The sequence below is a fragment of the Loxodonta africana genome, chromosome 11, assembly GCF_030014295.1.
Source record: "Loxodonta africana isolate mLoxAfr1 chromosome 11, mLoxAfr1.hap2, whole genome shotgun sequence".
Lineage (NCBI taxonomy): Eukaryota > Metazoa > Chordata > Mammalia > Proboscidea > Elephantidae > Loxodonta > Loxodonta africana.
This window is the reverse complement of record NC_087352.1, coordinates 12345409-12372009: the sequence shown is the minus strand read 5'-3', so window position 1 is coordinate 12372009 and position 26601 is coordinate 12345409. Positions and strand designations below refer to the sequence as shown.

General features: G+C 46.0%; 3 protein-coding genes across 3 annotated transcripts in view; all 3 read left to right on the top strand.

Moving 5' to 3' along the window:
* The first annotated feature begins 10111 nt into the window (after positions 1–10111).
* GPR4 (G protein-coupled receptor 4) lies at positions 10112–13077 on the top strand. Its single transcript, XM_010586459.3, has one exon. The coding sequence runs from the start codon at positions 11118–11120 to the stop codon at positions 12204–12206; it is 1089 nt and encodes a 362-aa protein (XP_010584761.3). The 5' UTR covers positions 10112–11117; the 3' UTR covers positions 12207–13077.
* Positions 13078–16511: 3434 nt separating this feature from the next.
* LOC100675353 (OPA3, outer mitochondrial membrane lipid metabolism regulator) overlaps positions 16512–26601 on the top strand; it is a 57029-nt gene continuing 46939 nt past the window's right edge. Inside the window, exon 1 of the mRNA XM_003406460.4 lies at positions 16512–16729. Within this exon, the coding sequence (XP_003406508.3) occupies positions 16588–16729 (142 nt within the window). The 5' untranslated portion in view covers positions 16512–16587. The remainder of the gene's footprint in view (positions 16730–26601) is intronic.
* OPA3 (outer mitochondrial membrane lipid metabolism regulator OPA3) overlaps positions 23040–26601 on the top strand; it is a 98846-nt gene continuing 95284 nt past the window's right edge. Inside the window, exon 1 of the mRNA XM_064293829.1 lies at positions 23040–25714. The gene's annotated coding sequence lies outside the window, so the exon portion shown is untranslated. The remainder of the gene's footprint in view (positions 25715–26601) is intronic.

Sequence of the window (26601 nt, the reverse complement as noted above, 5' to 3'; positions counted from 1 at the left end):
TTTTCGATGGCTGATTTTTAAAAAATAGATTGCCAGGCCTTTCTTCTGAGGCATCTATGGGTGGACTGCAACCTCCAACCTTTTGGTTAGCAGTCTGGTGGATTAATCGTTTCCACCACCCAGGACTCCCTGGTACATAATCAACCAGTTGCCAGCTTTCCAGTTGATTCCAGCTTGTGAGAACCCTGTGTGTTTCAAAGAACTGTGCCCCATAGGATTTTCAAGGGCTGTGACCTGTTGGAACTGGATTGCCAGGTCTTTCTTCCTAGGTGCCCCATGGGGAGATTTAAACCATCAATCTTTCAGTTAGTAGCCCAGCATTTAACCATTTGTGCTATCTTTAGCTGTTATTAGGTCCCTGGGTGGTACAAACACTTTGCACTTAGCTACTAACCACAAGGTGGTTTGACTCCACCCAGCAGTGCTGCAGAAGAAAGGCCTGGCAATCTACCTATGTAAGATTGCTGTGTTTTTGTTAGTTGCCATTGAGTCGATGCTGACTCATGGCAACCCAGTGCGTGCAGAGTAAAACTGCTGTATAGGATTTTCAAGGCTGTGACCTTTCAGAAGCCGGTTGTCAGGCCTGTCTTCTGAGGTGTCTCAGAGTGGGTTCAAACCTCCAACCTTTCAGCTAGTCACCAAGCACTTAACTCTTTGTGCCACCCAGCAACTTCTTGCATAAGACAACAGCCATTGAAAACCCTGTGGAGCCCATTGCTGGTGTAAATGCAAAATGGTACAGCCTTTGTGGAAAACAGTGTGGCAGTACCTCCAAAAACTAAAACTTGAACTACCATTTTGTTCTTGTTAAGTGCTGTCAAGTCGGTTTGATTCATAGCCACTTTATGTACAACAGAACGAAACACTGCCCGGTCCTGCGCCATTCTAACAATCGTTGCTATGTTTGAGCCCATTGTTACAGCCACCGTGTCAATCCATTTCATTGAGGGTTGTTATGGATTGAATTGTGTCCCTCCAAAATGTGTGTCAACTTGGATAGGCCATAATTCCCAGTGTTGTGTGATTGTCCACCATTTTGTCATCTGATGTGATTTTCCTACATGTTTTAAATCCTGCCTCGACGATGTTAATAAGGCAGGATTAGAGGCAGTTATGTTAATGAGGCAGGACTCATTTACCAAGATTAGGATGTGCCTTGAGTCAATTTCTTCTGAGATATAAAAGAGAGAAGCAGCAGAGAGACAAGGGGACCGCATACCACCAAGAAAGTAGCACTGGGAGCAGAGTGTGTCTTTTGGACTGGGGGTCCCTGCGCTGAGAATTTCCTAGACCAGAGGAAGATTGATGACAGGGACCTTTCCCCAGAGCTGACGGAGAGAGAGAGGCTTCTCCTAGAGCTGGTGCCCTGAACTTGGACTTCTGGCCTCCTAGACAGTGAGCGAATGAATTTCTCTTTGTTGAAGCTATCCACTTGTGGTGTTTCTGTTGTAGCATCACTAGAAAACTAAGACAAGGGTCTTCATCTTTTTCGCTAACCTTGTATTTTACCAAGCATGATGTCCATCTCAAGGGACTGGTCCCTCCTGATAACATGTCCAAAGGAAGTGAGATGAAGTCTCACAATCCTTGCTTCTAAGGAGCCTTCTGGCTGTACTTCTTCCAAGAAAAATTTGTTCATTCTTCTGGTAGTCCATGGTATATTCAGTGTTCTTCACCAACACCATAATTAAAGGCATCAATTCTTCTTTGGTCTTTTTAATTCATTGTTCAGCTTATGCGTGTGTGTGAGGTGACTGAAGATACCATGGCTTGGATCAGGAGCACCTTAGTTCTTAAAGTGATATCTTTGTTTTTTTAACACCTTAAAGAGGTCTTTTGCAGCACATTTGCCCAGTGCAATGTGTTATTTGTTTTCTTCTTGGGGGGGGGATATTTTTTTTTTTATTATTGTGCTTAGGTGAAAGTTTATAGTTCAAGTTATTTTCTCATACAAAAATTTATACACAAATTGTTATGTGACCCTAGTTGCTCTCCCTGTAATATGACAGCACACTCCTCTTTTCCACCCCAGATTTTCCCCTGTCCATTCAACTGGCTCCTGTCCGTTTTTGCCTTCTCATCTCGCTTCCAGACAGGAGCTGCCCATTTAGTCTCATGTATCTACCTAAGCTAAGAAGCACTCCCTTCACGAGTATCATCTTATGTCTTACAGATCGGTCTATTCTTTGCCTGAAGAGTTGGCTTCGGGAATGGTTTCAGTTCTGGGCTAACAGAGAGTCCGGGGGCCATGTCTTCAAGGGTCCCTCCAGTCTGAGTCAGACCATTAAGTCTGGTCTTTTTACTAGAATTTGAGTTCTGCATTCCACTTTTCTCCTGCACTGTCGGGGACTCTCTGTTGTGTTCTCTGTCAGGGCGGTCATTGGTAGTAAATGGGCACCATCTAGTTCTGGTCTCACGCTAGTGGAGTCTCTGGTCTATGTGACCCTTTCTGTCTCTCAGGCTCATATTTTCCTCATGTCGTTGATGATCTTCTTTCTCCTTTGCCCCAGGTGAGTTGGGACAAGTTGATGCATCTTATAGATGGCGACTCCCTAGCTTTTAAGACCCCAGACACCACTTGCCAAAGTGGGATGCAGAACATTTTCTTAATATACTTTGTTATGCCAGTTGACCTGGATGTCCCCTGAAACCATGGTCCCCAGACTCCTGCCCCTGCTACTCTGTCCCTTGAAGTGTTTGGTTGTATTCAGGAAACTTCTTAGCTTTTGGTTTAGTCCAGTTGTGCTGACTTCCCCTGTATTGTGTGTTGTCCTTCCCTTCATCTAAGATAATTCTTGTCTACTGTCTAGTTAGTGAATTCCCTTCTCCCTCCCTCCCCACCCTCCTAACTGTGAAAGAATGTTTTCTTCTGTGTTTAAACCATTTCTTGAGTTCTTATAATATTTGTCTTATACAATATTTGTCATTTTGTGACTGACTAATTTCACTCAGCATAATGCCTTTCAGATTCATCCACGTTATGTTTCACAGATTCATTGTTCTTTATCGTTGCATAGTATTCCATTGTGTGAACATACCGTAATTTGTTTATCCATTCGTCTATTGATGGGCCATTGTTTGATTTCTTGACTGGGTGTTGACTATGGATCCAAGTAAAATGAAACCCTTGAAAACTTCAACCTTTTCTCTGTTTATCACGATGTTGCTTACTGATCCAGTTGTGAGAATTTTTGTTTTCTTTATGTTAAGGTACAATCCATACTGAAGGCTGTAGTCTTTGATCTTCATTAATAACAGCTTCAAGTCCTCTTTACTTTCAGCAAGCAAGGTTGTGTCATCTGCATAACGCAGGTTGTTAATGAGTCTTCCTCCAATCCTGATGCCCTGTGCTTCTTCATGCAGTCCAGTTTCTCTGATTATTTGCTCAGCATACAGACTGAATAGGTATGGTGAAAGGATACAATCCTGACACACACCTTTCCTAATTTTAAACCATGCAGTATTCCCTTGGAGCCCTGGTGGCACAGGATTGGCAGTTTGAATCCACCAGCCACTCCTTGGAAATCCCATGGGGCAGTACTACTCTGTCCTGTAGGGTTGCTGTGAGTCAGAATCAACTCAACAGCAATGGGTTTGGTTTTGGTTTAGTAAATCCCCTTGTTTTGTTTGAACGGCTGCCTCTTGGTCTATGTACAGGTTCTGCGTGAGCACAGTTAAGTGTTCTGGAATTCCAATTCCTCACAATGTTGTCCATAATTTGTAATGATTCACACAGTCAAATGCCTTTGCATAGTCAATTAAAAACAGGTAAACATCTTTCTGGTTTTCTCTACTTCCAAACAGGGTCCATCTGACGTCGGTAATGATATCCCTCATTCCACATCTCTTCTGATCTGGCTTGAATTTCTGGCAGTTGCTTGTCATTGTACTGCTGCAACTGCTTTTGGATGATCTTCAGCAAAATTTTACTTGTGTGTGATATTAATGATATTGCTCGATAATTTCTGCATTCTGTTGTGTGATAGGTTAAGATTGTGTGTCAGCTTGGCTGGGCCATGATTCTCAGTGTTTTGGCAGTCGAATAATATTGTGATCACTTCCTTGTTGAGATTTGATATGTGATCACCCCCATGATGGGATCTGCTGTGAGTAGCCAATCAGTTGAAAGGGAGTTTCCTTGGGCATGTGGCCTGCATTGAATATAAGCAGGCATTCTGGCAAGGCTTGGGGGCTTTTTGCTCCTGTCGCATCCTGCAGCTGACTCCTGTGTGTCCGACCTCTGGTTCTTGGGACTTGAGCTAGCAGCTCACCTGCAGTCTTGCTGCTGATCTTGGGATTCATTGATCTTCGCAGCCTACGAGCAAGAGCCCTTCTCTCTGACCTGCTGATCTTGGGCTCGCCAGCCCCTGAGGCTACGAGAATCAGGAGAAGCCTCTATCTTGACCGATGGACTTAGGACATTCCACCCTCTACAACCTTGTGAGCCATTTCCTTCATATAAATCTCTCTCTATATATATTTATATGCTTTACTGGTTTTGCTTCTCTAGATAACCCAGCCTAAGACATTTGGTACTGAGAGTGGTTCTAGGGAAACAAAATTGTGAGGATGAGTTTTTAAAATTTGTTCTGAAGTCTGTTTAGTCTTAAAGATGTTAATGACTCTGCTTCCAGTAGTAAAGAGGGCACTGCTAATCCATGGCATGAGTGGCAATACAAATACGCAAAATATCAACACCGATAGATCAGGTATTGGTGAAAGACGAGGCTCTGGGTGATTGCATGTGTGATACCTTTCTACAATTTTGTCAGAATGAGAAGTATAAGGAAGCTGGGTGGTTGGTCCTACTTTTACTTGACAAACTGGTGAAAGAAAGAGATACGCTCAGGCTTCAGAGTCAAAGCTGAAGCACTGCATAAACCACCACAATGTTTTCACTTGTGCTTTGAAAGAAAGCCTTATTTCTTGTAGTAACACCGCTGATGTTGCCAAAAGCCAACCCCGGAGTCTTATGCTAAGAGTGGCTGAATTGCAACACCAGTTCAACTGCTAATCTTGAGAGGTGTCTGAAGTTAAAGCGAGAGCATTGATTGAGAAGGAATGGGATCCTGAAACGTGAGATGGGGACATATGGGCAGATAATCAGGAAACTGGAGACAGTGAGCCCCTAAATTTTGTTGAGTCTCTCCTGCCAACAGCACCAGCTCTGTCACTTCCATCTGAAGAGATTACTCCATGTTTGTCTGCTAAAGCATCTGGCCCAGTAAAACCATTAACCCCTCTACTCCCACCTAATGAGATTATCTCTAGCCCAGCTGCCTCTAAAGAGTCCTTGTCTAAGTCATTGCCTGGAGCATCACCTGAGGCAGATGCTTGTAAAAGACAATGCAGAAAGTTCTCAGAACATATCCCCACTACTGATTTTGGCCTCTAGACCTATAACTAGACCTAAGCCTCAGTGAGCCCCAAAAGGTGTAGTGCAAAGCATGACCCAGGGGGAGGTACACTACACTCCAAAAGAACTGTTTGACTTTTCTAATATGTACAAACAGAAACCTGGGGGATATGTGTGGGAATGGATATTAAAGGTGTGGGAAAATAGTGCAAGGAACATGAAGATGGATCAGTCTGAGTTTATTGATATGGTCTCACTAAGCACAGATTCTTCATTCAATGTTTCAGCTCGAAAAGTTAAGAAAGGATCTAATGGTTTATTTGGTTGGGTTGCTGAAGCATGGATTACATGGTGGCCTACACTAAATTAAGTTGAAGAACAGATCTGCCTTGATATACTATAGAAGAAGATATCCAAAGGTTTGGGGAAATTGGCATGCTACAGTGGACTTATCAGGTTAGACCCCCAGACCCACACATGGAATGCCCAGAGGACACACCTTTTACCACAACTGTGAGGAACAAATTTGTGAAGGAAGCCCCAGCATCCTTGAAGACTGCTATGATTGCTATTTTTTCTAAGCCAGATTTGACAGTGGGAACTGCCCTAACTGAATTAAGACACCTAACTACAATGGGGTTGACTGGATCCCTTGGTAGTAGGGGCCAAGTGGCTGCACTCAATCAACAAAGACAAGGTGGGTGTGGTTACAGTAATGGACAGCGGAGTCAAAGCAGTAATCAGAATAGTCTGACTCATATGGACTTACGGCATTGGCTACTTAGTCATGGTGTCCCTAGGAGTGAAATAGGAAATCTACTAATATTGACTTGATCTGTACAAACAGATGAATTCTAGGTCAGGTGAACAGCAGCCAGAATGAGTCAAAGTCCCTCAATCAATTCCCAGACTTGAGTGAGTTTAAAGACCTACAACCCCTTGAATGAAGGGGAGGCCAGATCCCCTTGAGGAAAGACTCTAACACGCTGCCAAAAACTTATACTGTTAGTCTCTCTTCCAGCATTCCTCAAAGGGATCCACAGCCTTTTATGAGAGTTACTATTCACTGGGGAAAAGGAAACAATCAGACATTTCCGGGATTACTGGATGCTGGCTCTGAAATGACATTAATTCCAGGAGACCCAAAATGTCACTGTGGCCGACCAGTCAGTGGGGGCATATGGAGGTCAGGTTATTAATGGAGCCTTGGCTCATGTTCATCTCACAGTAGGTGAAGTGTGTCCCAAACCCATCCTGTAGTAATTTCCCCAGTTCCAGAATGCATAATTGGAGTAGATATACTCAGCAACTGACAGAACCCCCACATTGGATCCCTGACAAATGGAGTAAGGGCTATTATGATAGGAAAAGCCAAGTGAAAGCCATTAGAACTGCGCCTACCTAGGAAAATAGCAAACCAAAAGCAATACCACATTCCTGGAGGGATTGCAGAGATTACTGCCACCATCAAGGACTTGAAGGATGCCAGGGTGGTGATTCCCACCACATCCTCATTCAACTCGCCTATTTCGCTTGTGCAAAAAACAGACAGATCTTGAAGGATAACAGTAGATTACTGAAAACTTAACCAGGTGGTAACTTCAATTGCAACTGCTGGTCCAGATGTAGTTTCATTGGTTGAGCAAATTAATACAACTCCTGAAACCTGGTATGCAGTTATTGATCTGGCTAATGCCTTTTTCTCCATGCCTGTTTTGAAGGACCATCAGAAACAGTTTTCCTTCAGCTGGCAAGGCCAGCAATACACCTTCAGTTGCCTACCTCAGAGCTATGTCATAATTTAGTCTGCAGGGACCTTGATCGACTTTCCCTTCCACAAGACATCACACTGTTTCGTTACATTGATGATATTATGCTGATTGGACCTAGTTAGGAAGAAGTATCCATGACTCTGGACTTATTGGTAAAACATCTGTGTGCTAGAGGGTGGAAAATTAATCCCCCCAAAATTCAGGCACCTTCCACCTCAGTGAAATTTCTAGGGGTCCAGTGGTGTGGGGGCATGTCAAGATATTCCTTCTAAAGTGAGTGATAAGTTATTGCATCTGGCTTCTCCCACAACTAAAAAGGAGGCACGATGCCTAGTGGGCCTTGTTGGATTTTGGAGGCAACACAGTCTTCATTTGGATGTGCTATTCTGGCCTGTTTATCAAGTGACTCAAAAAGCTGCTAGATTTGTGTGGGGCCCAGAACAAGACAAGGCTCTACAACAGGTTCAGGCTGCCATGCAAGCCACTCTGCCACTTGGGCCATATTATCCAGCTGATCCAATGGTGCTCGCAGTGTCATTGGCAGATACAGATGCTGTTTGGAGTCCTTGGCAGGCCCCCAGTGATGAAACACAGCACAGACCCTTAGGGTTTTGAAGCAAAGTCCTGCCATCCTCTGCAGGTAACTACTCTCCTTTTGAAAAACAACTTTTGGCTTATTACTGGGCCTTAGTAGAGACTGAATGCTTAACCACGGAACACCAAGTCACCATGCGTCCTGAGCTGCCCATCATGAAGTAGGTGTTGTATGACCCACAGAGTCATAAAGTTGGATGTGCACAGCAGCACTCTATCATTAAATGGAAGTGGTATATATGAGATCGGACCAGAGCAGGACCTGAAGGTACAAGTAAGTTGCATGAGGAAGTGGCCCAAATGCCTATGGTCTCCATTCCCGTCACATTACCTTCCATCTCACAATCTGCACCTATAGCCTTATGATCAGTTGACTGAAGAAAAGGAAACTCGTGCCTGGTTCACAGATGGTTCCACGCGATATGCAGCCACCACTTGAAAGTGGACAGCAGCAACACTACAACCCCTTTCTGGGACTTCCCTGAAGGGCAGAGATGAAGGGAAATCCTCCCAATGGAAAGACTGCCTTCAGTGCAACTTGGCCTTCTTCCGTCAGTAGCATCGGTTCTTGATCATATGGTACCTCCTGAAATGTCTGAACATCAACCAGTTATTTTTGGTACAGAGACTCTGTATTCCGTCCAGCTTCCTGTGATGCTTCCTGCGTTGTTTTAGTATTTTACCCATAGAATCCTTCAATATTGCAACTTGAGGCTTGCCTTATCTCTTCAGTTCTTTCAGCTTCAGAAATGCTGAGTGTGTTCTTTCCTTTGGTTTTCTAACTCTAGGTCTTTGCACATTTCATTACAATACTTTACGTTGTCTTCTTGAGCCGCCCTTTGACATCTTTTGTTTAGCTCTTTTACTTCATCATTTCTCCCTTTTGCTGTAGCTATTCTACTTTCAAGAGCAAGTTTCAAAGTATCTTCTGACAACCATTTTGGTCTTTTCTTCTTTCCTGTATTTTTAATGACTTCTTGCTTTCTTCATGTATAATGTCCTTGATGTCATTCCATAACTTATCTGGCCTTTGGTCATTAGTGTTTAATGAGGCAAATCTATTCTTGAGATGGCCTCTACATTCAAGTGGAATATACTCAGGGTCATACTTTGGTTCTCGTGGACTTCTTCTAATTTTCTTCAGCTTCAGCTTGAACTTGCATATGAGCAATTGATGGAATGCAAAAGTTGGAAACAAAGAAGGAATATTAGTTAGAAAATATGGCCTTGGTGATAGAAACAATGCTGGAGATCATATGATAGAATCTTGTAAGACCAACAACTTCTTCATTGCAAATACAGTTTTTCACCAACAAAAACAGCAGCTATACAAGTGGACCTCGCCAGATGGAATACACAGGAATCAAATTGACTACAACTGTGGAAAGAGATGATGGAAAAGCTCAATATCATCAGTCAGAACAAGGCCAGGGACCAACTGTGGAACAGAACTACCGTGTGACCCAGCAATTCCATTCCTAGGTATATATGCAAAAGACTTGAAAGCAGAGACTCAAACAGAGGCTTTTTAACCAATGTTCACTGCAGCACTATTCACATTAGCCAAAAGGTGGAAACAACCTAAATGCCCATCAACAGATGAATAGATAAAATGTGGTACATACATACGATGGAATACTACTTAGCCAGTAGGAGAAACGAAGTCTTGATACATGCTACAACATGGATGGAGCTGGAAGACATTACGCTGAGTGAAATAAGTGAATCACAAAAGGACAAATATTGTATGACCTCACTTATACAAAAAGACAAATGTATAGAGAAAAAGTTTATTAGTGGTTACCAGGGGCGGGAGGGAAGGGTGCTTACTAATTATTGTAATTGCTTTCAATAAGTTGTACACCTGTAAAAAGCTGAATTGACAAAAAAAAGAAAAAACCCTATGGAGTATAGTTCCCCTCTGACACACATGAGGTTGGAATAAATTGAAGTCGACTTGAGAGCAGTGGGTTAGCTGTTATTATCACCATCGTCATCATTATCAAGAATGGCGTACCCTAGGTTAGGAGTGGGAGGCTGGTCCCAGCCTGGGTTCTGTCACTGCCTTGCTGTGTGTCTTTGAGGGGAGTGACCCAGCCTCTCTGGGCCCTTTCTCCCTGCGTATGAAATGACAGGGTTGGACTAGTTTAACATTCCCCAAAGCAGGATGCCGTTGCCAATTTTACATGGTTCCTGGAAGAACATTCTAAAATCTGAGTCGGGTTTTGTTTTTAGCATCCACAACCTGGATTTTCAGAGAGCTGTTGCTTGTGATGCGGCTTAACTGCCTCCTTGGGGTATCACTGGAGGCAGCCTGCAGGAATTACAGAGACGGGTGTGGGGAGAAGGGAGCTGGAGAGGCCATGACTCCCCTCACCACTGTCCTCTCTCCCCACAGGCACCGTGAAGTCAGCTTTGACCTGGGCTGTGGGGTGGGGCCACCTCATCCCAGCCCCCACCAGGACAAACCGGAGCCCCACCCCTGTTCCCTTTCAAGCACCCCACCCCATCCTGTGAGCTAGCCCTTGCTCACCTCCTTCCTGTTTCCAAAAACCCTTCCCACTTTCCTCAGACTGAGCCCCTCCCCCAACCCCTACCTACCTCTCTCTTGTGGCCTCTTTTACCTCAATCTTCTCATCCGTTACTTTATTTCCTTATTTCTTACTGGAAATCCCAGCACCCCCACCTGCATTGCCAGGTCTTTTCAACACTCCCCAACTGGAGTCTATCTCAACACCGCTCTGTATATTTCCAGGAGTGTCTAGAACGCCCCATCCCACCATTACTGCAATGTGGTCACACTTACTTCCTAGCACCTCTACAAATACCTTCCCCTCAACACTGTCCCACTGATACCTTCATCCCCTCTAGAAACACTCCCCTTGGCCGCTTTTTGGATTACTTCTTTACTCCCTCACGTATACTTTGATTGGATCTCTGAAAAACACCTTTGACAAACTTCTTCATTAATCCCAAACCAAACCAAACAAAAAAAAACCCATTGCCATCGACTCATTTCCGACTCATAGCGACCCTACAGGACACAGTACAGAATAGAACTGCCCCACAGGGTTTCCAAGGAGCACCTGGAGGATTCGAACTGCCAACCTTTTGGTTAACAGCCGTAGCAGTTAACCACTACACCACCGGGGTTTCTTCATTAATCCCACCATCCCCCAAATCTCCCTCTTGCTATAACTTCGTCCCTCCTCTCCCTTTTCCTTCTCAAGCCCTGCCTTGCTTGCCTCACGGTTCACCGTCAACCTCATCTCCATCCCGGGGCCTGCCTCCCGCTACGTTCCCCTGAGCCTCCGAGGAGGGGGCTCAGGGGGTCCGATGGCCTCCAGCCCTCTGAGTCCCTACCGCCCCGGTGGGCCAGTGGACTTGCCTCGACGATGGGCAACGGCACGTGGGAGGGCTGCCATGTGGACTCCCGTGTGGACCACCTCTTCCCGCCTTTCCTCTACATCTTCGTCATCGGCGTGGGGCTGCCCACCAACTGCCTGGCTTTGTGGGCGGCCTACCGCCAGGTGCGGCAGCGCAACGAGCTGGGCGTCTACCTGATGAACCTCAGCATCGCCGACCTGCTGTACATCTGCACGCTGCCGCTGTGGGTCGACTACTTCCTGCACCATGACAACTGGATCCACGGCCCCGGCTCCTGCAAGCTCTTCGGGTTCGTCTTCTACACCAACATCTACATCAGCATCGCCTTCCTCTGCTGCATCTCCGTGGACCGCTACCTGGCCGTGGCCCACCCGCTGCGCTTTGCCCGCCTGCGCCGCGTCAAGACGGCCGTGGCCGTGAGCTCCGTGGTCTGGGCCACCGAGCTGGGCGCTAACTCGGCGCCCCTGTTCCATGATGAACTCTTCCGGGACCGCTACAACCACACCTTCTGCTTCGAGAAGTTCCCCATGGAGGGCTGGGTGGCTTGGATGAACCTCTACCGCGTCTTTGTGGGCTTCCTCTTCCCGTGGGCCCTCATGCTGCTGTCGTACTGCGGCATCCTGAGGGCCGTGCGGGGCAGCGTGTCCACCGAGCGCCAGGAGAAGGCCAAGATCAAGCGCCTGGCGCTGAGCCTCATCGCCATCGTGCTGGTCTGCTTCGCGCCCTACCACGTGCTCCTGCTCTCGCGCAGCGCTGTCTACCTGGGCCGCCCCTGGGACTGCGGCTTCGAGGAGCGAATCTTCTCGGCGTACCACAGCTCGCTGGCCTTCACCAGCCTCAACTGCGTGGCCGACCCTATCCTCTACTGCCTGGTCAACGAGGGCGCCCGCAGCGACGTGGCCAAGGCCCTGCACAACCTGCTCCGCTTCCTGGCCAGCAACAAGCCTCAGGAGATGGCTAACGTCTCGCTGACCCTGGAGACCCCGCTCTCGTCCAAGAGGAACAGCATGGCCAGGGCCTTGGCGGGGTGGGCGACAGCATCCCCCACCCAGGGGGACCAGGTGCAGCTGAAGATGCTGCAGCCACTGGCACAGTGAGCACCCTTAAGTCTTATTCCATGGGCCGTCCCTTTCCTCCTGGTCGTGTGTATGCAAATTATATGTAAATAATGCAGTGTTAATATTCATGAGAATACACGAAACTAGGAAAAGAATGAGGTCGGTGTTTTCACTGGTTAACTATGATCTTTGTATTGGGGAAATGAAGCCACCATGGCCCCCTAACAATTCAGTTTCACTGTGCCTGGCCCTGTGCTGGGCGCTGCTGGCAACAGTGGTGACTGAGACAGCCCGGCCCTGCCCTTGGGGGGCTCAGTCCAGTGGTGGGGGCCAGACTCCTCACCTGAGTGGTCAGCGCTGGGACAAGGAGCCCAGGGGGCTGGAAGAGTCCAAGGGGACATATGTCCCAGCCTGTGGATCAAAGATGGCTTCCTGGAGGAGGGGACAAGTAAATTGAGTCAAATATTTGGATATTTGGTTTCCATTAGATAAAGACAAAAATCGAAGAAAGGCAGTGTCTTAGCTATCTACTGCTGCTATAACAGAAATATGAGAAGTGGATGGCTTTCACAAACAAATTTATTCTCTCACAGTTTAGGAGACTAGAAGTCCAAATTCAGGGCACCAGCTCCCGGGGAAGGCTTTTTCTCTCTGTTGGTTTTTGAGGAAGGACCTTGTCATTTATCTTCCCTTTAGTGTAGGAGCTTCTGAGTGTATGGGCCCCGGGTCCAAAGGACATGCTCACTCCCTGTGCTTTCTTGGTGGTATGAGGTCCCTATCCTCTCTGCTCCATTCTATTTTATATCACAAAATAGATTGACTCAAGATACAACCTAATCCTGTAGATTGAGTCCTGCTTCATGAACATAACTGCCTCTAATCCTGCCTCATTAATATCATAGAAATTAGGATTTACAACACATAGGAAAATCACATCAGATTCACAAAATGGAGGACAGCCATACAATTCTGGGAATCATGGCTTAGCCAAGTTGACACACATTTTTTGGGGACACAATTGAATCCATGACAGTTCGGATTATTTCCAAAGGAGGGCAGAATTCTGCAACTCAATGGGACCGTGGGAGGAGAAGGCTGCTGAGTGTAGAAGGCTCATTTTTGCCTGTGGGAAGCTCCCAGTTATGTGGTGGAGAGAGCTGCATTCTCCAAGTCAGGATGGAGAGGATGAAGAGGTAGAACGTCAGGGTCTGTGAGAAGGCAACTAGGGCAGGCTACCTGGAGGAGGGCGGAGCCGGGCCAGCGTGGGAAGGGAGCTCAGGAGAAAGAGGAAGGGTATTTATTCATTCATTTGACAGAGATTTATTTGGTACCTGTATCTACTGTCTGCCTGCCCCTGTGCTGTGCGTTGTGGGGAAACAACACTGTGACCAAGACAGCACCAGCTCTGCCCTCACAGAACTCATAAAAAGAATAAAAGAAAAATAATGTTTGGAACTGATTAGTGTAATGGGGTAAAACAAAGCTGGTTGAGGGGACAGAGTCTGATCTAGATAAGCAGCACAGGGAAGAGGAGGTGACATTTGACTCAGAAGGTAACATGAGAGCAAAGATCTGATGGAGGTGAGGGGTCAGCCATGTGGCTCCTGGGGGAAGAGTATTCCAGGGAGAAGGAACAGTAGGTGCAAAGGCCCTGAGGTGTGAGGGGGAGCAAGAGGCTGGAGCAGAAGGAGGCAGGGGAGAGGAGTGGGAGATGATGTCCGGATGGGGACAGGGACAGGGTGGATCGTGTATGGCCTTCTAAGTCCAGGTGAGGACTTTGCCTTTTACTCTGAGATAAGTGAGACCCATTGCAGGGCTCTGAGTGAAGGACTGGCCTGGAGTTAACTTTTTTTTTAATCATTTTATTTTTTGTTGAAAATATACACAACGGAACATACCCCAATTCAACAATTTCTACATGTACAATTCAGTGACATTGATTATATTCTTTGAGTTGCGCAACCATTCTCACCCTCCTTTCCCAAACTGCCCTTCCCCAGTGACACAAACTCCCTGCCCACCCCCTAAGCTTCCTATCTGACCATTCGAGTTGCTGCTGTCAGTTTGACCCTATATAGACAGATCTTTAAAACAGCATAATGCTCACGGGACTTAACTTTTACCAGGATCCTGCTGAGTGGGGACGGAATATGGGGAAAATCAGGGCAGAAGCTGGGAGCCTAGAGAGCAGGCAACCTCGATAATCCAGTGGGAAATGCTGGTGGCGGCTGGAAGGGGCGGGGGAGGAGGGCAGTGCTCAGCTTGGGGATTTATCTTGAAGGAATACTATGATGGAGGAAGCATGGGGGCCTCTGGGATTATGTAACTTAACCCCTCACCCATCCTGGGGAAAAGGGTGGGAGGGTGACCCAGGGGCTGGAGCTGGAAGGACTTCTGAGAATCTCCCAGGGACTATTCCAAGGCGGTCATCAGAGAGGCCAAGCGACTAGCCCAAGGTCACACAGGCAGTGAGTCAGTGCTGCAGCCATCCTGGGCTCCTGCTCTCCCCCCGACTCTGCCTCTGTTCCCATGCCTCAGGATGGCCAGGGTGTCCTGCCCTGGCTGATGGTGTCCCCTCCCTCCCCTGGCCCTCAGGGGTCACCAGGAGTGGCTGTCTTTGTACAACCAGTCTGGAGGGCAGGAGGAAACCCCAAGCTCTCTGGACAGCTCTCACCCCTCCTGGTAGGTTTCCTTCCTCCCTCCCTCCCCATGGGTCTGTAAACAGGCTCCAAGCTCCTGAGATGTGACCACTCCCCCTGACACACAGACACACACAGACACAGACACACACACAGACACACAGACACACACACACACACCCTTGCCCCAGAAGAGGTTCCTGGAAACCCTTCTCAGAGAAAGGGTGAGGAGGGAGGAGGGGAATGGGAGAAAAAATGCATTTAATAAGGAAAGTGACTTTGCAGGGGGGTGGGGGAGGAAGAAAGGGAGGGCACTGAGATGCAGGAAGTTGGGGGCATGGTGCTGGAGGGGAGAGAAGTGAGGGTGGCCTGGATTTGGGGGGCCTAGTGGTCTTGCTACCCCATCCCACTACCGTAAAGCTACTGGGATGGAGATGTAGGGGGCCCAAACATTTTGAACACAGTTCCCTTGGAGAGACAAAAGCAAGTCCTGGACACTGACTTGTTCTTTATTGACAAGTCGATTCTGACTCATAGCCACCCTATGTGACTGACTAGAACTGCCCCACAGGGTTTCCTAGGCTGAAATCTTTGTGGGAGCCAAGTGTCTTTTTTCCCACAGAGCCGCTGGGTGGGCTCAAACTGCCAACTTTTCAGTGCGCAGCCAAGCACTTAACCACTGTGCCACCAAGACTCCCATTCAATCAATACATATTTTTTGAACACCTGCTGTGTGCCAGGCACTGTTGTAGGAACTGAGGAAACAGAAGCGCATTATACATAATAAAAAATTATGTGCAAATTTGGAAGTTTCCTAGACCCGCCTCAAGCCCTTCACATTGGATGTGTTATCAGGAGGGACCAGTCCCTAGAGAAAGACATCATGCTTGGTACCGGGTCAGTGAAAAAGAGGAAGACCCTCAACGAGATGGACTGACACAGTGGCTGCAACAATAGCAAGAGTTGTGGCGAAGGACTGGGCGGTGTTTCCTTCTGTTGTACATAGGGTCGCTATGAGTCGAAATTGGCTCCATGGCACCTAGCAACAACACTGAGTGCTTACTACGTGCGTGGCACCATTCTAAGCACCCAGCCTTTGATTATATTTTTACAGTCAAGATTCACAAGAAAGCCTCGCAACAACCCAATGAAGTAAGTGCTATTATTACTCTGATTTTGTAGTAGGGAAAACCTTTGCCCAGAGAGGTTAAGTCACCTGTCTAACATCATACAGCTAGCAAATGGAGAGGCTGGGATTTCAACTATAGAGTCTACAGGGTCGCTATGAATCGGAATCGACTCGACGGCACTGCATTTTGGGTGGGGATTTCAACTCAGGTCTGTATGACTACACAGCCAGCTTCCTCTTTATTCCCAGTGAAAACTCTAGCCAGTGGTGTAAGGTGTACTTGGGACTTATTACACCTAATTAGGAATAATTAAGCTCCAAGTCGGTGCGTGACGTCACGAAAGAGCGCGGTGACGTCAGCCTCGGCGGGCGTGGGAATGCATCCACTCTCGCGGGCAGCCGTTTAACGGTACCGCCCGCAGAACCGCCCCATTTCCGCTGGGTTATTTGCATACTCAGGGAGCGACAACGGGACGTACGCGTCGACGAGATGACGTCAGGACGCGCCCCTACAGCTCCGCCCGAGCGTACGCACCCCTACGTACCACGCACGCACGCACGCACGAACACGGGCGGGCGGGGGAGGAGTGGAGAGAGTGAGAGGCGCCCCGCCCAGTCAGGAAGGTTGCGCGTGCTCTGTGCGACCGCCAAGATGGTGGTGGGCGCGTTCCCGATGGCGAAGCTGATCTATCTGGGCATCCGGCAGGTCAGCAAGCCGCTCGCCAATCGCATTAAGGAAGCCGCCCGCCGAAGCGAGTTCTTCAAGAACTACATCTGCCTTCCGCCGGCCCAGCGTGAGTCTGACCCCACGTCCCTCCAACCTTTCCATTCTCCGACCCGTCTGAGCTGGTTGCTCTGGGGATGGACATCCGTCCATGACCAATTAGAACGCTAACCGACAAAGTCCTGCAGCCAGTAGGGAGGGTTCCTGGGAGAGGGGCATGTGGGTAGCCCAATGGAGAGGACGGGCGTGAGGTAGGGCTACTCGCAGCGTAAAAAAAAATGCCAGCCAATAGGTGAAGAGAATACGTGCCGACTGACGTCCGAAGAGAGCCAATAGTGTTGGGGGAGGGAGTGCTTTGGGTGGGATTTGCCCAGAATGGTGAAACTGGTGGTGCGGTGGCTAAAGTCCTCGGCTGCCAACTGAAAGGTCAACGGTTCGAACCCACCAGCGGCTCCGCGGGAGAAAGATGTGGAAATCTGCTTCCATAAAGATTACAGCCTTGGAAAGCCTATGGGGCAGCTCTACTCTGTCCTGTAGAGTCGCCGTGAGTTGGAATCAGCTCGCTGGCAATGGGTTTAGGTTTTGGTTAGTGCCCGGAATGAGACAATCTGGGGGCGGAGCCGGGAAGAGACCCGGCGGGGTCCTTTGCCAGGCCGTCCTTGGGCGGCCTCGTTTCCAGAACTCCCCTCCGTGCCTCAGTTTACCTCCTGCCCATGGGGGTTCTTGAACATCACCTGCTTAGGACACTGGTTTGCCCCGGTTTTACTCCGGGGAATAGGTTTGGGTTTGGGGTGTGGCTTGGGAATCTAGCAAAAGGAGCATTTTAATTCCAGAGTGGAGATTCATCCGTCTATTCATAAATCCATCCTTATACTGTATTTGGCCGTTCATTCACTCATTCAGTGGATTGTGTAGTGATCCCGCATTGTCAATGCCGAGTGGCCAGGGCGGTCGTGAGCTCCCAGAGCAAGGGATCAGGGGGGTGGGGCCTTCTGAGCCGAGTGCAAACATTCAAAATATGAGCTACTGAAAAAATACTACGTACTATAGGCCTGTGGAAGCATAGAACAAGAGGATTTAAGGTAATCTGCTGGGTCGGGGAACCCCATAAATTGATTTGCCCATCCTTTTCACTTAGTATTTTCTGATCACCTGCTTTGTGCCAGGCCCTGTGCTGGCCAGGGCTGATGAAACAGCAGGGACCGAGCCAGCCCCAGTCCCTGCCCTCTAGGAACTCATGGTCCAGTGGGGAAGATAGACCCATCCCCAGACAGCGACTGCTCAGAGTGGGCAGGCCTGGAATGGGAAGCCCCACTGGGTATCTGACCCAGTTGGGATTCAGGGGCGGCTTCCTAGCAGAGGGGACATCTGAGCTGAGACCTGCAAGGTGAAGAGGACCTCATCAGACAACACAGAGACGGGGTGATGTTGAGACAGAGGGAGCAGCGTGTACAAAGGCCAAGTGGCTAAGGAAGCTCCCTTTTTCTTTCCTGTAAGTTTGGGTTCTGGACATTTGGTTTTCCCAGGTAGAGTTCTTGGTCCTTTGGTATTTGGTGAGGCCTCTGTCAAGGCTGCAGATCTTAGAATGGAAACATTTTGGATTTCAGTTTCCAAAGTGCTTTCATTTCAGCCAGCTCATTTGACCCTCATAAACATTTTATTCTCTTGTCAGGGAAGGAATGACTTCCCCAGTTTTCATAAGGAAAACTGAGGCCATGAGGGCAGAAGTGAACTCCTGAGGTCACACATGGGATTTGTGTCAGAGGCAGGACTTGAACCCTGCACTTTGGACTCCCAGACCTGCTCTCTGTATCCTGCCACTGCCTTTCTTCCAAACACTGTAATATGTCTTAGCACTGTGGTTTAGAAAGTAACTTCTGGAATCATATTGACATGGGTTTGAATCTGATCTCCACCTCTTTCCAGTTCAGTGACTTTGGGCAGGTCATTTAACCCCTCAGTTCCCACTTCTGTATAAACCCAAAACCAAACCCATTGCCGTTAAGTGGATTCCAATTCATAGTGACACTATAAGACATAGTGGAACTGCCCATAGGGTTTTCAAAGCTGTAACCTTTAGGGGAAGCAGGTTGCCACATCTTTTTTTTTTTTTTTTTTCAATTGTGACATAGGTGAAAGTTTACAGAGCAAATTAGTTTCTCATTAAACAGTTAATACACAAATTGTTTTGTAATGTTGGTTGCCAACCCCACGATGTGTCAGCACTCTCCTCTTCATCACCCCAGGTTACCTGTTTCCATTTGTCCAGTTTTCCTGTCCCTTTCTGCCTTCTTGTCTTTGCACTGGGGCTGATGTGCCCATTAGTCTCATACATGAATGAACTATGAAGCATATGTCTCGTGTGTTATTTTTGGTGCTATAGACCTGTCTGTGGCTGATGGGTGAGCCTCAGTACTGAGTTAACAGGGTGTCTGGGAACCATACTTTTGCGGTTCCTCCAGCCTCTGTGAGACCAATAAGCCTGGTCTTTTTTTTTTTTTTTAGATTGCCTCATCTTTCTCCTACTGAGCAGCTGGTTGGTACAAACAGCCTACTTTCAGTTAGTACCTTAGCACTTAACCACTGTGCTACCAGGGCTCCTTCCACGTCTGTATAACCCCTTAAACCCATTGCCGTCGAGTCGATTCTTACTCGTAGTGACTGTGTGGGACAGAGTAGGACTGCCCCATAGGGTTTCCGAGGAGTGGCTGCTGAATTTGAACTGCCAAGCAGCCAAGCTCTTGGGTGTTATATAACATTAATTGAGCACTTACTTTGTGCCAGGCAGTGTGCTGAGCACTTCACAGTTGTTACAGCATTGAAGCTTCAGAAATTATTGTGAGGTAGATGCTACTGTAATCCCCATTTTATGTATTTATACTATAAATGATACCACGTTGCTGTGAGGATTAAATGTGTATAAAATGTTGAGTCAGTGCCTAGTGCCGAGTTGTGGCTTTTGCAGATGTTGTGGATACAGCAGAAGAAAGAGGCAAAAGGTTTCCCCTGCCCCGGGGTGACCTTACTTGTGGGGAAGCCAGACAATAAACAAAACAAATAGTTAAAATATGAAGTACATTAAAGAGCAATGATTACTATGGAGAAAAACCCAGAAAAACAGAAGCAATGAAGTAGCGAAAATGCATTTTCTTTAGTGTTTTAATATTAGAGAGAATATATTTTCTCATTTGTTTTAGTATAGCTGTGTAAGCTGTGATTAATCTCCAGTCCTTGGAAAATGGTGCAGGCTCTGTTCAAAATATAGCTGAGCAGCCTGTTCCACTCTTAAACACCCTAATACCTTACAACATGTTTTCCCCTATTCAAAATGGGTGATTGAGAGCTTGACATGACTAATGCCATAACGACGCTCTAAGTAATCTCTAAACATTTTTTCACCAGCTGCACCGGTCTCTTCCAAAGGGGTGCGGAGCTGTCTGAGCTCCTGTGGCCTTGGTCTCTTTTCTTCTTTCTTTCTTCTCTTGAAAACCGACAGGAAGGCTTTCTTGCTCCCTATCTCACCACAGTGGACTTGGTAAAACAGCTCCACTAGCCGAGAGATTCTTATGAGAGTTTTTCAGCCTGTTACAAATATACCGATTAGAGTCCGGATGCCTGACATGTTTATCTTTAGTTTAATAAAGAGTTTTTTAGTTTTGTGATGTATAAGACCATCTGTGGATTACATGCTCAAAACATTAGGTAACCCTGATCTTCCCCATATAAAACCCTCCCATCAACCCTTTAGTGTAGATAGGATTTGGGAAGAATTTAACCCCCTCTGTCTCTTGAATACCGGTATTCAATAAAGCCTTCTTACCTCCTCCTGTCTCAGTATTGGCTTTGCGGCAGGCAGCTCAAACCCGCGATTTGCGGTAACAGCAAGAATATCTGGAGGAAGGTTGTATGCTTAGATGGGGTTATGGGGAGACCTCACTGAATAGACCCAAAGGTGGTGAGGGACCCGGCAATGTGGGCATCTGGGGAAGGCATTCCAGCCCAAAGGAACTGCACATGCGAGGACCCCCGGGGGAGCATGCGTGGCACACTGGAAGAACATCGAGGAGGTCAGTGGGGCAGGAGGGGACAGACAGAGTGGAGATTGACAGAGGAAACCGATGGTGGTGGGGAAGAAGGGCAGAACATTCAAGGCCTGTGGGCCATGGCCAGTGTTTGGCTTTGCTGCTGGAGTGTTCTCTGCAGAGGAGAATGTGTATACATATACAGGTAGTCCCCGATTTACAACGTACTCGCGTTACCACCAACTGCACTTACGACCGTCTGTGCTTTTTTCTTGTGCGTCTTGTTGTTAATAATATGTACTACATACAGTCTTGCAGTGCGTCACTCTGATGTTATCGTTCTCAGAGATGTTATCGAACTCAAAGATGTTCAAAGATCAGATTTATAAAGATACTAATAATAAAAGGCAATAATAATGAAAACTAAAAAAAAAAAGTTTTCAGCTTACGTCAGAACCGACTTATGACAGTCATGAGAATGGAACCCCATTGTAAATTGGGGGAAAATATATGTCAAAAAAGTAAATCCAACCAATGTTATAATTTAAAGTTTTGTTTGTTTTATAGATCGTGGATGGGTGGCACCTTACTAGTAACTAAGGAATGTGCTCCCCCAACAAAGATCAAGCAAGGGGTTTATTTTGATAACAGAAAATAGGGAAAAACATAGAACAAGGCATTTTTTTTTATTATGCTTTAAGCGAAAGTTTACAACTCAAGTTAGTTTCTCATATAAAAATTTATACACACATTGTTATGTGACCCTAGTTGCTCTGCCTATAATGTGACAGCACGCTCCTCCTTTGCACCTCCGATTTCCTGTGTCCATTCAGCCGGCTCCTGTCCCCCTCTGCCTTCTCATCTTGCCTCCAGACAGGAGCTGCCCATTTAGTGGCATGTATCTACTCGAGCTAAGAAGCGCCCTCTTCACAAGTATCATTTTAGGTCTTACAGTCCAGTCTAATCTTTTAAGAGTTGGCTTCGGGAATGGTTTTAGTTTTAGGCTAACAGAGAGACCAGGGGCCATGTCTTCTGGGGTCCCTCCAGTCTCAGTCAGACCATTAAGTCTGGTCTTTTTACTAGAATTTAAGTTCTGTACCCCACTTTTCTCCTGCTCCGTCAGGGACTCTCTGTTGTGTTCCTGTCAGGGCAGTCATTGGTTGCTGGGCACCATCTAGTTCTTCTGGTTTCAGACTGATGGAGTCTCTGGTTTATGTGGCCCTTTCTGTCTCTTGGGCTAATGTTTTTCTTGTATCTTTGGTGTTCTTCATTTTCCTTTGCTCCAGGTGGGTTGGGACCAATTGATGCATCTTAGGTGGCCACTCGCTAGCTTTTAAGAGCCTAGACTCCACGCACCAAAGTGGGATGCAGACTATTTATTTAATAACCTTTGTTATGCCAGTTAACCTAGCTGTCCCCTGAAACCATGGTCCCCAGACCCCTGCCCCTGCTACACTGTCCCTCGAAGTGTTTGCTTGTGTTCAGGGAACTTCTTAGCTTTTGGTTTAGTCCAGTTGTGCTGACTTCCCCTGTATTGTGAGTTGTCCTTCCCTTCACCTAACATACTTCTTGTCTACTATCTAGTTAGTGAATTCCCCTCTCCCTCCCTCCACACCCTCGTAACCATCAAAGAATGTTTTCTTCTGTGTTTAAACCTTTTCTTGAAGAACAAAGCATTTTTTTCCTATACTTTGAAGTTGTAGCTGGCTATTAATTTTATCTTTCTATCAAGTCAGGCAAAAGGCAAGGTATACAGAGCAATTAAAAGTTAAGCTTGTCAGAAGAAGCAGAGAATCTGTCGAATGTCAGTTTAGAACATTTGAACATATATATAGATTAAAGCTGTGTGTCAGCCGAAATGTTTTGTGTATATCAAGAAGGTCAAAGGAACTGCTGGTGGGATTGTAAAATGGTACAACCACTTTGGAAATCCACCTGGCGTTATCTTAAACAGTTAGAAATAGAACTACCATACAACCCAGAAATCCCACTCCTCGGAATATACCCTAGAGGTACAAGAGCCTTCACACAAACAGATATATGCACACCCATGTTTATTGCAGCTCTGTTTACTATAGCAAAAAGCTGGAAGCAACCAAGATGTCCGTCAACGGATGAATGGGTAAATAAATTGTGGTATATTCACACAATGGAATACTACGCATCGATAAAGAACAGTGACGAATCTCTGAAACATTTCATAACATGGAGGAATCTGGAAGGCATTATGCTGAGTGAAATGAGTCAGAGGCAAAAGGACAAATATTGTATAAGACCACTATTATAAGATCTTGAGAAATAGAAAAAACGGAGAACACATACTTTTGTGGTTGCAAAGGGGGGAGGGAGGGAGGGAGGGAGAGGGCTTTTTATTGATCAATCTGTAGATAAGAACTGCTTTGGGTGAAGGGAAAGACAACACTCAATACAAGGAAGGTCAGCCTAATTGGACTGGACTTTTAAGAGCAAAGAGGTTTCCGGGATAAAATGAAAGCTTCAAAGGTCAGCGGAGCAGGGGCTGGGGTCTGGGGAACTTGGTTTGAGGGGACTTCTAAGTCAACGGGCAAAATAATTCTATTATGAAAACATTCTGCATCCCACTTTGAATTGTGGCGCCTGGGGTCCTAAATGCCAACAAGCGCCCATCTAAGATACATCAATTGGTCTCAACCCACCTGGAGCAAAGGCAAAGGAAGAACACCAAGGTCACACGACAACTAAGAACCCAAGAGACAGAAAGGGCCACATGAACCAGAGACCTACATTATCCTGAGACCAGAAGAACTAGTTGGTGCCCGGCCACAATCGATGTCTGCCCTGTCAGGGAGCACAACAGACAACTCCTGAGGGAGCAGGAGACCAATGGGATACAGACCCCAAATTCTCATGAAAAGACCATACCTAATGGTATGACTGCGACTAGAGGAATCCCAGAGAAAATGCTCCCCAGAACTTCTGATGGCACAGGACAGGAACCATCCCCGAAGACAACTCATCAGGCATGAAAAGGACTGGTCAGTGGGGGGGAGAGAGATGCTGATGAAGAGTGAGCTAATTAAATCAGGTGGACACTGGAGAGTGTGTTGGCAACTCTTGACTGGAGGGGGGATGGGAAGATAGAGAGAGAGGGAAGATGGCAAAATTGGCACGAAACGAGAGACTGAAAGGGCTGACTCAATAGGGGGAGAGCAAGTGGGAGAAGGGAGTAAGATGTATGTAAACCTACATGTGACAGACTGATTGGAACGGTAAATGTTCACTTGAAGCTTAATGAAAATTAATTAAAAAAAAAAAGAAGGTCAAAGGAGACAGAAGTTTTTGTATGTGAGGCCTCTGGAGTGAATTTGCCCAAGCGTAAGTTCCAGCGAATCTGGAAAAGAAAGAAAAGAATTAACAATGTATAATACATACAAATATGCATGTATTTTTAAAAATAATTTTATTGTGGCAAAACATAAAACAAAAACATTGCCGTTTTAACCATTGTAAGTACAATTCAATGACATTAATTAAATTCACCATGTTGTGCACCCATCACTACTGCCTGTTTCCAGAAATTTTTCATTCTTCTAAACAGAAACTGGAGCTCTGGTGGCGCAGTGGTTAAGAGCTGTGGCAGCTCACCAAAAGGTCAGCAATTCAAATCCACCAGCCACTCTTTGGAAACCCTATGGGGTAGTTCTGCTTTGTCCCATAGGGTTGCTATGAGTCAGAATTGAATGCGTGGCAGAGTTTGTTTTTTAAACAGAAATTAAGGAGCCCTGGTGGTGCAGTCGTTAAGCACTCAGTTGCTAACCAAAAGGTCAGTGGTTGAAACCCACCAGCTTCTATAAAGTTTGTGGGCTAGGAAACCCTATGGGACAGTTCTACTTAGTCCTATAGGATCACTATGAGTTGGGATCCACTTGACTGCAGTGGGTTTGGCTTTCAGTTTTAAACAAACTCAGGACCTCTGTGTTAGTTATCTAGTGCTACTATAACAGAAATACCACAAGTGGGTGGCTTTAAGAAACAGAAATTTATTTTCTCAGAGTTTAGGAGGCCAGAAGTCTTAATTCAGGGTGCCGGCTCTAGGGGAAGGCTTTCTCTCTTGGTCGGCTCTGGGGGAAGGTTCTCGTCTCTGAGCTTCTGCTCCTGGGTAATCCTCATGTGGCTTGGCTTCCATTTTCCCCCATTCTCCCTGCTTGCTTGCTTGTTTAATCTCTGTTATATCTCAAAGGAGATTGATTGAAGACATATCCTATTCTAATATTGTCTCATTAACATGACAAAACCCATTCCCAAGTGGGATTATAATCACAGGCATAGAGGTTAGAATTTACAACACATATTTTTGGGGGACACAGTTCAATCCATAACAACCCCCTAAGCAGTAACTCCCATTTCCCTCTCTCCCTAGCCCCTGGTAACCAACCACTAATAAACTTTTGTCTCTATGCATTTGCCTATTCTAGATATTTCGTGTAAGTGGGATCATACAATATTTGTTTGTGTCTGGCTTACTTCACTCAGCATAATCTTTTCAAGGCTCAACCATGTGGTAGCGTGTATCAGAACTTTTCATTTCCCTTTATGGCCACATTTTGTTTCTCTATTCATTTGCTGATGGACACTTGGGTGATTTCCACCTCTTGGTTATTGTAAATAGTGCTACAGTAAACATTTGTGTACAAGTATTTCTTTCAACGGTTGTTTTCAGTTCTTTTAGATATTTAGGGGTGGGATTACTGGTAATTCTATGTTTAACTTTTGAGGAACCGCCAAACTGTTTTCCACAGCAGCTGATAATAGCCATCCGAGTGGGTATGGAGTGGTATCTCCTTGTGGTTTTGACTCGTATTTCCTTCATGACTACTGTATTTTTCCACAAATAACATGCCCATGTAAATAACACACCCACACATATAACACGTGGAAATGATGAAATTAAGTAAAACAGTTCTGGCAAAGGGGCCCACGCATATACCATACGTGTCTTGTGACATTTCCAGAAGTGAATTTTGGCCACATTCACCCATCTTCCAGTATTACAGGTAAATCATATCATTCTGTTCATATTCTTTCATTCTGTTCATTTTCTTTAATCTCCTGCTTATGTGTAAAAAAATAAGCCGAAAATGTTGTTTTTGATCATAATTTTATAATAAAAGGATAAGCCATGGTCAAGAAACCATGGATTTAGTTTGGTAGTCCCCCAGTAATTGGAAAATAAACAATCAAAGCTATACGTTTGATAATTATAGCACATTAGTTATGAATGTGAAAACCTTGTCAAATTGTCTTAAGTGAAACCATTAGGTTATGTTAGGCCTGCTCATTTCATAGGTTACTTATGTCTTTTTATTGCCAATTAAAGCCAGCAACATGTAAAAAAAAATTGGCATAGCGTGCTTATGAAAATAACACGTGGGGGGTTGCGTAGCTGACAAAAAAGAGTGTATTTGCTTATTTGAAAAAAAACACGGTAATGACTTTGAGCATCTTTTCATGTGCTTATTGGTCATTTGTATATCTTCTTTGGATAAATATTCAGGCCCTTTGCCCATTTTTTAATTGGGTTGTTATATTTGTTAAGCTATAGGAGTTCTTTTATAGATTTTAGATATTAAACCCTTATCAGATATATAGTTATCAAATATTTTCTCCTATTCTGTAGGTCGTCCCTTCACTTTCATAATAAAGTCCTTTGATGTGCAAAAATTTTTAATTTTGGTGAAGTCCAGCTTACCTATTTTTTCTTTTGTTGCTTGTGCTTTTGGTGTCGTATCTAAGAACCCACTGTCACTAACAAGATCTTGACGCTTTACCCTTATGATTTCTTCTAAGAGTTTTGTGGTCTCAGTTCTTGTGTTTAGGTCGTTGATCCATTTTTAGTTATTTTTCAGATATGGTGTGAGGTAAGGGTCCAACTTCATGCTTT

Bases quoted from the DNA above. Each gene is read 5' to 3' on its own strand.
- GPR4 (XM_010586459.3), top strand. From the start codon at position 11,118: ATGGGCAACGGCACGTGGGAGGGCTGCCATGTGGACTCCCGTGTGGAC.